This window comes from Diabrotica undecimpunctata, chromosome 2, assembly GCF_040954645.1.
Source record: "Diabrotica undecimpunctata isolate CICGRU chromosome 2, icDiaUnde3, whole genome shotgun sequence".
NCBI lineage: Eukaryota > Metazoa > Arthropoda > Insecta > Coleoptera > Chrysomelidae > Diabrotica > Diabrotica undecimpunctata.
Genome location: NC_092804.1, coordinates 131,882,282 through 131,895,899, shown reverse-complemented (window position 1 = coordinate 131,895,899; position 13,618 = coordinate 131,882,282). Strand labels below are relative to the sequence as shown.

The following is a 13,618-nucleotide window of genomic DNA, read 5'->3' as shown; positions in this document are numbered from 1 at the left end:
TAATATAATAACATAGTTGTTTTAACGGACGCTAATGTATTGAGTGATTAAGTACATTTAAAAGTTATTTACATGCATTAACATAATTTTTGAATATATGATTTTCAATTTTAAAGCTCTTAAAATTATTGGGTAGGCCAGGCCTATCCCGCCTACCCCCAAAAGCCGCCACTGTCCTTAACTCGTTCCAAAATTGATTATCGATGTGTTGCATAGGTATGCATCTGCCAGCACAACAACCTTAAAACCTTTCGATACGTTACATAACATCTGCCTAAAGATTATACTTGGAGCGTACGTAACAACCCCGATAAATAACATACAACCTGAAATAGGTGAACCCACGCTAGGGCTTCGTAGGCAGCGATTAACCCAAATTACACTTCTAGTATAACTCTAAATAAAATAATTCCAATAAATAACATTTTAGACATACCCATGGCTAACGACTCTTGAACCTACTTAACTGAGAGCAATTTCCACCCTTATATCAATACAAAAATGTATCTTCATCTTCACCTTGGATTGTAAAAATTTCAACAGTCAATTGCAGTCTATTAAAATTCCAAAAAAATAGCACCAACCCCAATCTTATCATACAACTTTTCAGAGATCTAATTAACTTCCATTCCGATTACATAGTATACTATACAGACGCGTCTAAAACTGAAAATGGAGTCGGAATGGCAAAAATTAACAGCACAGAGATTCTCAAACATGTAGAATTCCAGATACAGCAACTATATTAACAGAACTCTATGCAATTTACCAAGCGATACTACATGTGAATGCAAATAAGATGAACAAAATATTAATCGTGACAGATTCTATGTCATCACTACAAATAATCAGGAAAATATTCACACAGCATCCATTAGCTTTACTAATAAAGGAAGAACTAAATAAATTGCATACTAAAGATACAAGCATCAAGTTTTTCTGGGTCCCATCACATGTTGGAATAGCAGGTAACGAAGCAGCAGACAAAAATGCGAAAGAAGCTATAAACGACAACAGTATTCCCATATCACCCCAATATGTAAGTATGGATCTGAAAAGCTACTTCATAAAGCACCTGTTCGAGAACTGGATCAATAAATACATACCCAGTTTTCTCATGAACATTTGTTTAAGAAAGAAGAACGCCCAATTTGTGATGAGTGCGATCCCTTACCGTAAAACATGTGTTAGTGGAAAAGTGCGAAAAGTTCAATTGTCACAGAATTAAATACCATTTACCAAACAATCTTAGACATTTTAAATTCAAAAAATACTATAGATAACGTACTTTTGTTTATTATTCTTTAAGTTACGCTCCTATCGGAGATTGAAAATCATTCTGGCAATTATAATTTTGTTGGTTACGTGAGATTGCGTAGCCACGAGATTTTACGTCTTCCTACGCTTCTTCTGCCTTTGATTTTACCCTGCATTATATTACTTAGTAGTTCGTATTTTTCACCTCTCCTGATGTGCCCCAAGTATTCCAATTTCCTGATTTTTATGGAATTTAAAACTTCGCATTGTTTTCCTAGTTGTTCGAGAACTTGTTCGTTTGTTTTGCGATCCATCCATGATATTTTCAAAATACGTCGGTAACACCACATTTCGAATGCTTCTAGGTTTTTAATGTTGGATTTTTTAAGTGTCCAAGCTTCAACCCCATACAAAAGGGTGGAGAAAATTTAACATCGAAGCATTCTTATTCGGAGCGATATATTGATATCGCGATTACAAAAAAGTTTTCTCATTCTATTAAAAATTGACCGTGCAATTTCAATGCGGCATCTTATTTCTTTTGTCTGATCAGTATCCTCTGTGATCCATGCTCCAAGGTATTTGTACAAAGATATTTGTTCAATTTCTGTATTATCTAGTACTAGCTTAACTTTGATGTTTTATGCTTTTGTAAATACCATGAACTTGGTTTTCTTCAAATTTATTTTTAGTCCATAATCGTTGCAACATATATTTAGTTGTTCAGCAAGGTGTTGCAGTTCTTCTAGTGTTCCTGCCAGAAGGTCGGTGTCGTCAGCATATCTTATGTTATTAAGTGGCTCACCGTTTATTATAAGGCCCTCACTGACCTCGGCAAGCGCTAATTCTGAGATAACTTCACTGTATAAATTGAATAACAAGGGTGATAAAATACACCCTTGGCGGACCCCACGGCGAATCTGGATATCCTCGGTGAGTTCATTTTCAACTTTCACTTTTGCTGTTTGGTTCCAATAGAGGTTACATGTGATTCTAATGTCTCTACTGTCTATGTTTTTATTTAATAAAATTTCTTTAAGCCGATTATGCTGCACTCTGTCAAATGCCTTTTCAAAATCAATGAAACAGGCATATACTTCCTGATTTATATCTAAGCATCTCTGCGAAAGAACACTTACTGCAAACAGTGCCAGTCGTCTTCTAAATCCCATTTGTGTATTACTTATGCCTTCATCTAATTTCCTATGTATTCTATTGTGAATTACTTTTAAAAACAATTTCAAGACATGACTCATTAAGGCTATGGTGCGATGTTCATTGCACTCCTTTGCATTGGCTTTTTTGGGTAGCAGTATAAATGTTGATTGGAACTTTTGTTTATAAAAGACTTTTATTTACTAAGCAAAGTGTAATTAACTGTTACCCTTCCGCTAATAACTTTATTAGGTTGAAGCGGCTTTTTTGTAAATAAAAAAAAAACAATATGAAGCATTACTTACGATTTCTAACGTAAAGTAAACATCCTGATTAGATAATTTTAGCAAAGTAAAGAGCCGAAGAACATTATTTTTGTAAAATTTTAGGTACCTAACGCAAATTACAAAATAAACACTTTTTTCAAATTGATATGTTTTTCAATATTCTCCTTCCGCACACTTATATTTCTTTCACTATCATGAATAGGTCATAGGCAGGTCATAGGTTTGATTTTATATTAAAGTTTGATCTATTGGTTAGATTTTGGGAACAGGCACTGAAGTAAAAGTGAGTTGAAACTTTGAGAGTTAAAAGTACAACTTCGCCCACGATTAGTCCATGCTACGCCACTGTCTATATTTCATGTTTCTATTGGTGTTTTTGTATTACTTTTCCTTATTTTAACTTACGTGATTTACTTAATTTATATTCTGTTATATCGATTTTATTTTTAATTTGTTTCTTATATAGGTATTGGCATTTTTTAATAGATACAGAAATTTTGTTTCTTCTGTATTCAATGTTTAGTTTAATTTCGTGATTTTCCTTTTTTATATTTTCTCTCTTTTTGTTCCAGAAAGTGCAGGAACATTTAATTATTCAAAAACAAAAATATTCATGTAAGCCGGTCGGAGTTTTCAATTGCGCAATGAAAAGAAAATAAAAAAAATACATGCAAATGATGATGCAACTGACGTTAAAAAGGGGTTTGATCAGCTGATTGGTGTTTAAATGAGCGCGCCAAATTCAAAATAATGCAGTAAAATGTGTAGTTTCCATGGCGAATATTGCAAACCGCAGCTACAGATACAAACTGTTAATACCCGATAACGCTCAGTCCAAAAACATTACTAATCAATTCCGAGTAATACATCGAAAGCCGCAAGAAATATCTAAGAGAAACATGTTTTCTTTTTGTTTTAGTTACCTGTTTATTAAAATGACAACATAGTGGTGAAACACGATAGAATAATGGTCTAGTTTTAGATTAAGTAATCACTTATTTCCTTGATAAGCCCCAATAAAAACATATAAATACGAAGTGGGGATATAACAAATTGTCAAGTTCATTTTCGTATACGCAACTTGTGGTTTTTATTCATTTATTCCATAGAATTTCAGCAAAAACTCAAAAGATGTCTACAATAACAGCTGATCAAAAGCAAGCGTTAGATCAGCAAGCTGTCAACAATTTTCGTGAATATCTTCAAATTCCGTCTGTTCATCCTGATGTTGATTATGGTAAGTTTTAAACAAGTTCTTTCTAAATATTTTAGATATATTTCTATATACATAATATTTGGGTCGTGGTAACTGATTTCGTAGTAAAAATAGGGAAATGCAGTGTGTTCAGATGTCAGTTGTTTGAAAATTTCCTTGGCTTGGCTTCACTTCGTGGGTGTGGAGTTTGTTCGATATATTAAGGAAATTTCTTTGATTCCTGTGTGTTATACAAAGTTATTTTAAGCTTCTCTATCAGGAAATAGTTCGAGAAACGTGTGGTAAGTTATAGATTTCTTAGAAACCATTTAAAATGCTAAATAAGAGACATCAAATAACTATATCAAAGTGGGTTTTAGAATATAGTTAACACGATATATATGTATCTATTTATTTCAATCTGTAGGTCTTGAATTTTTTTTTATTTGGTGTGCTTGGGTTCTTTAGTTATATTGATCATGACCACATAATTTTCTTAGTTTTTGCGATTTTGATAGAAAAGTACTATAAATTCCTCTTTCATTATTGTTCATTTTGCATTTATTTTCCAAATTTTTTTTCTCATTCTCTGTTCTTTATAAGGTGCATTGATTTATTTCAGGTACTGTGAAATGATAATTGATGTACTGTTAAGTTGTACTGAACTCACCTTTGTTTTCTCTTTCTGGATTTAGAACTTCTATTTATGATTTTTATTTAGCACATCTACTACATCTAAATAATTCTTCTAGAATCCCAGCCACTATGTATTTTTTGTTCCAGGGAGTTCTCAATTATTAGATTCTTTTTGATAGTCTCTTTTCTACCATTCATTAGATGGCTGCACTATTTCAGTCAGTGCACTTCACCACAGATTCTTTTTGTCTTTCCAGTCTGGATGTTCTGGAACTTCTGAGGTTGGCCAGTAATAACCATCTGAAATACTTAAAGGACCTACTAAAGTACTATAAATTTCAGTTTTATCTCCTGTTCTTATTATTAATTAAGCATATTGATATAATTTTAAGGAAATAATTAAAAGAAACTACTAACTGAACACATAAAATAATTTAAAGAGTTTCCTGCTTCACTCTTATATTTATTACAATATTATTGCAGAATTTCAGGATATAAATATGATAATATTATTGAGGGTTTACATATGAAATCATTGTTGGTGTCTTTCTGTCTACTTCTTAATAATTCTAAGCGCAGTTTCTTTTTTATTCATGTACAATGTTAGTTAGTACTTGTCCTGGAATTTCTGGATTTAAAATTTTATGTACTTATGTATTTAAATTTTTTTTATAAAATAGTCTTACTATCATTGAAACTCATTGCTTCTGATTTTATTCCTGGATGCTTTGTATATTGTGTGGCTTGATTCTTGTATTGTAAAGAAGCTTCTATACCTCCAAAAGTGGTATCCTAAGATTTAGAAGAAATCATTTTCTTCAAGTTCGTTTGAAAAAAATATGTGTTTTTTAGTCCCAGGTGCTTTTTTCTGTAGGCATGCCCTGTGAATATTTCTCTTTAAGTTTGTGCTTAAAGCAAACCTTTGCCTGTTTAAGATGATGAGTTAACTAGATATTTCCTAAGTTGTTTCTGAAAAGCATCAAAATACCCAGCAGTGGCTTATAGCACAAAAAACTTTTGATTGAGCCCCATTTGTATTAGCTTAGCATAGACTTTATTGTTCTCTACCCCTCATGGCCCAGACCCCAGAAGAGAGTCGTGATAGGTCATTCACAAATGAACCAGATCAAAGATCTGGATCTTTACCAGTTACCAGTGACCAGAAAAGCTTGGATCTAAAAAATAATTAGGACTTGTGTCCCTTATGATCTGAATTGACTATGATCTGAGTTAAGGGGTTGAGTCTGCAGCGCAGTTCAAACTGCATCTGATTAAAATAACTTCAGTAGCATTGAACAATAAAGGTTGTTTGGTTTCTCATATTTTGAATTAAGATGGTCTGTACAAGTAATAATATTGGTAACAACAATATATTTTAATGTCAGCATGATAACTACAACAAAAAGGTTGCCAAGTACAGAGATCTAGAAATACAAAAAGGAAGCAGTGGCGAACAGGGAGAAGAAGAACCAGACGATATCTATTCATGTATTTATTTATTTATTATTTATTATTTTTTCTACTACTAGAGTCATTTGAAGACCCTTCTGGAGAACATGAAACAGCTGGGTCTTAATGAACATATCCATAAGACTATGCAGAACACGATACTACTGTCAGTACTCAAATGCATATTTTTTGGAGATATTCTGAGGGACTCCGAAAGAGTCCCACTAGAGTTCAATCCTTTTGATACCTAAGTATCTGGGATTAGTGACTTTTCTTCTTAGATGAAATATGAGTCGCATGGCTAAATTTGGATATATTTCAAAATGTTGTATGTTCTTATTAATTAATCTGTATAAAGTTATTAATATTAATAATCGGATGGGGTTTAAAAACATATTTTTAAACCCATTTTAAATATTGTTTAATAAACTGAAATCGTTAAATTTGTTAAATCAGTTTCAAATAATCTGAAATTATTAAATCTCATGTAAATAAAAATTAAGTAATACAAATAACTGATATAAATTTATTATCTACTAAAAAAGTACGGAATGTTTTTATACTATTAGTATGCTTTTTAAACATTATACAATTTATTTGTTTCTTAGTCTTAAACTTAGGACAGTTATTTCTAAGCACTGTTATTTCTGCAGAATATATTATACTTGATTTCTCTGAAACATCAACTTTCCCAGAAGAATAATAGTTTTAAATAACTATTTTTGTGTGCAAACAATTTTTAATTTTATTATTTATTTATTATTTTATTACATTTTATGACCTTCTGTGTATCAATAAATACCCCTTAAAGGTATGATACCCTGGTCCACAGTCAGTAACCTTCTGATATATATTTGTTCATTGATAATATAGTATGTTGAGACCCTAGTACCATCACTAAAGGTGTAAAGATACAACTGACCCGAGATCCGGATTACTGATCCAACTCTTTAAACTGATTCTAAGACTCAGTTTAACTAAACACAGTTAAGCTGGGCACCTCTTTAAAATTTAGAGTTTTGTCCAGATTTTTTATACAATTGATCCTAGGCTCATATTATACTTCTCATTACTATGATATTCTGTATATTGAATACAGGGTGAGTCAAAACATTATTTTCTCAGTAATTTTAAATAGAACACCCTGTATTTTATGTCACTATTGTGAAGGACCATTACCTTACTTTCATTTTCCCTATGTCTAAATCTATTAGTTTTTGAGATATTTTCATTTTTCAAAGCTAATTCTTAATTAGATAGGTATATTCTAAATTTTTACAAATATTAAGTAAGCCATGACTGAATTGTCTAAAACTGACAGTTCACCATATTTTTTTGTGTATCATAATCATAAGTGGCTTGACAATCCGTTGTGGATCTTGGCCTGTTCACAAAGAAGTCGCCACTCCTGTCGATTCCTGGCAACTTCCCTCTATCTCCTGACTCTTAGAATCTGTAGGTCTTCTTCCACATCCATCTCCTTCGTGGTCGTCCTCTGCTTCTTGTGCCCTCTGGTTCTGAAAATGTTAATCTCTTTGTGTATTCTTGATCTGACATCCTAGCAATGTGTCCAGCCCATCTAAGTCTCTGCACTTTAATGAATTTCACAATATCTGGATCGGTGTATAACTGATATACTAAGTTCAAAGTTGTATCTTCGACGCCATAGCCCATTTTCATTTACGGCCCCAAAAATCTTTCTAAGAATTTTTCTCTCAAAAATACCAAGAAATCTTTCATCTTTCATCATTTTGAGATGTCCACGTTTCAGCCACATATATCAAAACCAGTCTTATTAAGGTCTTGTATATATTGAGCTTTACTGCATGTTTTATATTTTTATTTTTTAAATGTTTCTGGAGACCGTGAACAGTTCTGTTTGCTATTGCTATGCATCTTTTTATTTCATCAACTTAACTAACTTAAGTGGAATTCTAATGTCTATCATTGCATTATATAATGCAGTTGTTTTCACACTGTCATAGGCTGCTTTGAAGTCGACGAAGAGATGGTGTGTATCTATGTTATATTCTAGTGACTTTTCTAGAATTTGCCTATGTGCTTGAATTTGATGTGTAGTTGACTTTCCAGCAGTAAATCTGCATTGATATCGACCTTTGTAAAATGTTTAAGCCTTTCAAACAATACATTGACGAAGATTTTATATGCAGATGCTAACAGAGTAATGCCTCTATAATTCTTACACTCCAGTTAACCACCCTTTTGATGCAACGGACATATTATTCCCTTTAGCCACTCTTCTGGTACCAAATCATTATGCCATATAAGTACAATTAGTTAATGGATTGCTGCAAAAAGTTGATCACCACCTTGTTATACATTTCCGAACAGATTTCATCGATTCCTGGGGCTTTATTGTATTTATTATAAGAACTGAGTTTTTATCATGTAGAATTTTTTGTGTATAATGTCGTTCAGTGGAATTGGTGAGTTTAGTAATCATATCTTTCCACATTTGTTTCAAGAAATTATCTATTAATCTATAATAATTATTAAGTGTCTTATTTGATCATGTTTATTTAATTCTTCTATGTTCACAAAAATTATTCGTTCTCTACCTCAATGTTTCTACTTTACAATTATTTTTATTTTTTTATGTTTAATCGAAACATTTGGTACATTTCTGTGTCTTTTGTCATCATCATCATTATCAAGAATGACATCACAGCATGTTATCAACTAAAGCCTTCTTCAGAACAATCTATTTATATGTACTGAGATGGACAGGGAGCTCTAACTCAAGAAACAATAAAAGATCAGGATAAATACTGTAAAACAAATGAAATAAAAAGATGAAGATCAATCTTAAGCTGATAATTGGAATGATAACATATACACATAGTTGTAGTTGAGACTCAGATGTAGCAAAAATGAATATAAAATTGTTCACAATTAAATTTCGTATCAAAAATTGCTTATGCAATTAATGAAAAAAAAAATTGCAGCTCATTTTGTGTAAATGGTAATTCTAGAAAAAATTTGTAAAAATAACATTTTGTAAATTTTCTTTGGAGAAACCAGAAAATTTAAGTAATGTTCAAAACAATGGCGTAAAGAAAAATGCGAACAATTTTTTTCTGCATACTAATTATGCAATCTAGTTTTGTGAGCAAAATAATCCAAACTTTTTATGATGGAAAATTCTTTTCTTAATTAAATCGCTGAATTTTTTGTATACAAGAGCAAATTATCTTTCAAACTCCTTTTTAAAAAATTAAAACCGGTTAATTGGGTGATTTTTTTGAATTTTTTAAGTGGATTATAACATTCTTATTTTTTATTTTTTTTCTCATTTTCATTTAATAATTTTTTCAATTAGGTTAATTATATATTGTATTTTTACAGAACCATGTGTTAAGTTCTTGGAAAAACAAGCAAAGAGTTTGGGTCTTCCTGTAAAGGTTATATCTGTGGTAGCTGGCAAACCAATTGTGATAATAACATGGCTTGGAAAGGAACCAAGTTTACCAACCATTCTATTAAACAGCCATATGGATGTTGTGCCTGTATTCGAGGTAAGATTTTATGTAGCTGTTAATTTTCTTTTACGTCAAGTATAGGAGTGGGTAAACACATTTGATAGATGTAGTGTGAACAAACCTTTTACACATGGTGTATTTCAACATAATTCACTATGCCTACAAATACAAGAAATACACCGACATTTTCTTCGCATTTTTTGTAAATTCTGGCATGTATGATTTTAAGAAAAATCGTAAGTGCATGATTCATAAGGCTGATAGTTCGAAAATCTTCGCACGTTTTCGCAGATCGTTTTTTTGGTAGTGTTACAAATGTTGACAATAGCTATTCCTCTGGGATATTACCTGAATCTTATATGGCGTTAAACACTTCAGTTAACTCTTTTGTGCTCACTTCACTCATCACCTTAATAAGTTCAACGGGTATTTCGACCGGACCTGTGGCCTTACCATTCTTAGACTGTTTTAAAGCTGCTTTCACCTCGCTTTCTAGTATTGACGGCCCTGTCATGCAATTTATTTCTGGAAGGTTACCTCGGTAGTCACAGAAAAGTTCTTCGATGTACATTTTCCAGGTCACCAACTTCTCCTTAACTGTCGTCGCCAGGTTCCCGTCTTTGTTTATGAGGAGGTGTGTGTTTCTCCTCTTATATTGACCAGTGGCTTCTCGAATCTTTCGGTGGATATTTACATGATCGTATTTCACTTGGATCTCTTCAATTAGTTTACATTTTTCTTGCATCCATGTCTCCTTGGCTCTTCGTATTTCTTTTTTAATTGTTTGGTTGATTTCTTGGTATTTCTTCGCGTCCCTGTTTTTCATTAATCTTCTTTGGTCCATCATCTGCACAATGTCATCAGTCATTCATTTTTTATTTTTTAACTCTTGTTTTCTTTCCCAGATGTTCTTTTCCCGCATTTAGTATGACGTGTTTGATAAAACTTCATTTTTGTTCTACACTCTGTTCTTGTCGTTTAGCGGTTTCTAGTTTTTCTCTCATTACATCTCTTACGTTCGGATGAACTGCGGGGTCTTTCAGAGTGACATAATCCAGGTTCTTTTAGGTTTACTTTTGATGAGTTTCTTTAGTTTGAGTTCTTTAGTCTTCGCCGAAGTCAAGCTGTTCTTGAGTCTTTTGTTAATGAGAATAAAGTCTATCTGGTTTCTGATTTGTTGGCTGTATCTGCAGGTGACTTCCACGTATAAAGTCGTCTCTCCGGAGACGACTTACCAAACCAGGTGTTAGCAATGGTAAAATCTTCTTCCCCCGACAAAATTGGATAAGTCGGTCTCCCCTTTCGTTTTTCTCGCCAGCCGTGTTGTCCGACGATGTCTTCTATTCTGCTTTTGCCAACCGTGGCATTAAAATCACCCATGATGATGGTAAGCCCGTTCTTCTTGGTATATTTTAGTGCTGTTTGTACAAGTGCGTAGAACTCCTCGATATCTTCTTCTAGCTTTTTTGATGATTTTGGAGCGTAAATTTGAATGATGTTCGTATTAACGGGTCTGCTTTGCAGCTTCATCAGAATAACTTTATCAGAGAGAGGTAGCACGCTGATTACAGCCCAAGCGACCTTTTTGCTCAGAATCACCGCTTACCATTCCAGTGATGTGGTTTATCGTTTCCCGCATAATATACTATATGCTCATCCACACAGTACTGTCCCGAGCCTGGCCATCTCATCTCGCCGATTCCCATCACGTCGATATTTAGTCTTTTCATTTCTTGAATGGTGTTGTGTATCTTTCCCCCTTCAAACATAGTTCGAACATTCGAAGTACAGATTTTTTGAACGTTCCACGTGCAAACTTTTTCTCTATTAGTGTTTAAATATTGGTAAGGATTTTGTGGGTTGACGACCTGTGAAGCCTTACATTTTCGTGTTTTCCTCTCCTGCCGGATCTTGGTATCCGAAGTCCATGATCAGTACCTTCTCCAAATGGGTTTACATTAACCATGATGAATGAACTAGGGACTATTTATGGGGAGGTTTCCCGTTGCCTTCCCCATCGCAGTGTCACAGCCGTTTGACTCGTAATGCGAGTGGCGCCTGTGAGTATCTAGAATTAAGCCTACAGGATTTTTTTACTTTCCCACAGCCTTAATCCAGTAATGACATTACTCCTGCCTAATGCCATGTCCTCAGTTGATCCGCGGGTACTTATTTGGCTATGCCTTATTCGTACCTGTCCTGCATATCTGCAGGAACTTTCCCTATCAGCCATTGGGACGCGCCGTGTCGGGGTTGAGGACTTCTCCGCCTAGTCTGTCTTACGCAAAGTACTGAAGGACCCCTACTCAATTCAAAGCTCCTCCTCCACACAAGTTGAGACCAGCCACGGAAAGAAAGACATGGGAATCTAAAAGTTGCATTCCACAACATATCTCCTCATCTAAGCAAAAAGCAAAAATCCTTGGTGAACTGGTTTCTTGTACTCATAAAGAGTAAAACGAAATAAAAGAAAAGACAGTTAAGATTTCATTTCACGTATAGTGCCTCTGTATATTCGCTTATACGTATTTCATTCTACCAGGAATCATCAAAGCAACTGGTACAGAAGCTATTTTTCAGCGCTTTGCGATTGCGTGTTGTTTGGCTTATTGTAAGCGCATTCTTTTTGTCTAGGAGGCAAAAAATTGCTGGTTATTGGTTTTTGGCGGACGCGCCTGTCATGAATTTTATAATGATAACATAATCAACATAGAGGTACATACGGTACCGTCAGAATTGTTTTCCATAAAAAGAGGTCGCTTATTCGTTTAGACTAAAAACGCTGATCTATTAGAATGAAAATTTTTGTTTAATTTTATTTTATTATTTTTTTAATTTATGAATATTTAGATTATGTAGAATATCGTTGCAATTAATTGTATTGAGTAGTAAGTTCAGAAGATATTGGATTTTATTGGAGAGTATAAGAAATATCATGTACCTACTTTGCTACATAACGCACACTAATTACAAATATTGATGCCTATCTTTTCTCTTGATACATGCGATGTTGCACATAGTACTACATGTACCAACGCACAAAATAGGCACAGTTTAGAAGGAGTTTATAAACACAAACTAAATAGCATGTTAAAAGACATTCTATATCCATATATTTTGATTAAATTATCTTATTCTTGGCCAATTGTTTTCCGTTAATATTTACACACAGTAATAAAGTATCCTTTATATCAAAAATCTTAAAATAAATTAAACCTAATTTCATAATAAACGAATCGAAAATTTGTATCAGAATCGTGTCAATGGTAAATCAATCTTCTTTTAATAAACATATAACGAAATTCAGGTTTGTTATTGAAACACAAATACACGCTGGCACCAAATCACCTTCGAAATTTTATTTTTATACTCTTAATTTAAATTTCTTTAGAATTTAGGTACGATCAGATTTTAAAACGTAAAAACTAGTCTATTAGCGCCCATTTTATGTTTGATGTATTTAAATACTCCCAAAGAAATTTTTTGAGCATTGTTTAATTCGGAGTCGTTGTCCATTCGTCATTTTACTAATTATTTATTTTTCTTCTAATTAATCCTCTTACATTTCTTTAAAAATTGTTGATGATTTTTATATTACCAATGCTTCTGTTATTATATGCCATATAATTTTTTATTTATAACATATTTATAACAATTATTACCAATAATCTTCTTCTTCTTCTAATGACGCTACAACTCTTTGTGAGTCTTGGCCTGCTTAACAATGTTCTTCCATTCTGCCCTGTCGGATACTTTCATTACCAATAATCTAAACAAAATAATAATGCGCAAGAGGATAACAGATAAGCTATATAGTCATTATCCACCGTCGTATTATTCTAGACAAACTATAAATGTATAAATTATCCAAAGCATCAACACCGGCTTTGGTTACATTATACAGGCTAATAATCTCAAGTTTCTTTGTTTTTTCTTCTCTAGCCATAGAGTGGTGCATGAATGATACTAATGTGACCACTTTTAAAGTTACTATGTAACTTTTTTCGGTTTTCTCATATGTTAGGCTCCCAGATTTCAAAAACTTTACAAATTCTTCTTCTTATGGTGCCGTGCACCTATAGTGCGTTGGCGAATTATCTTAAGGTCAGACGTCTGTCTTTTGCGGCATGCAAAAGTTC

General features: G+C 33.1%; 1 protein-coding gene across 3 annotated transcripts in view; it reads left to right on the top strand.

The window, feature by feature from the left end:
* Nucleotides 1–3,517: 3,517 nt before the first annotated feature.
* The window catches only part of LOC140434887 (aminoacylase-1-like), a 78,603-nt gene continuing 68,502 nt past the window's right edge, over nucleotides 3,518–13,618 (top strand). The window contains exons 1-2 of one of the 3 annotated variants that reach the window (XM_072523498.1): nucleotides 3,518–3,936; nucleotides 9,346–9,515. In XM_072523498.1, the coding sequence (XP_072379599.1) occupies nucleotides 3,831–3,936; nucleotides 9,346–9,515 (276 nt within the window). In that variant the 5' untranslated portion in view covers nucleotides 3,518–3,830. The remainder of the gene's footprint in view (nucleotides 3,937–9,345; nucleotides 9,516–13,618) is intronic. The other 2 variants (XM_072523500.1, XM_072523499.1) reach the window with 2 other exon arrangements.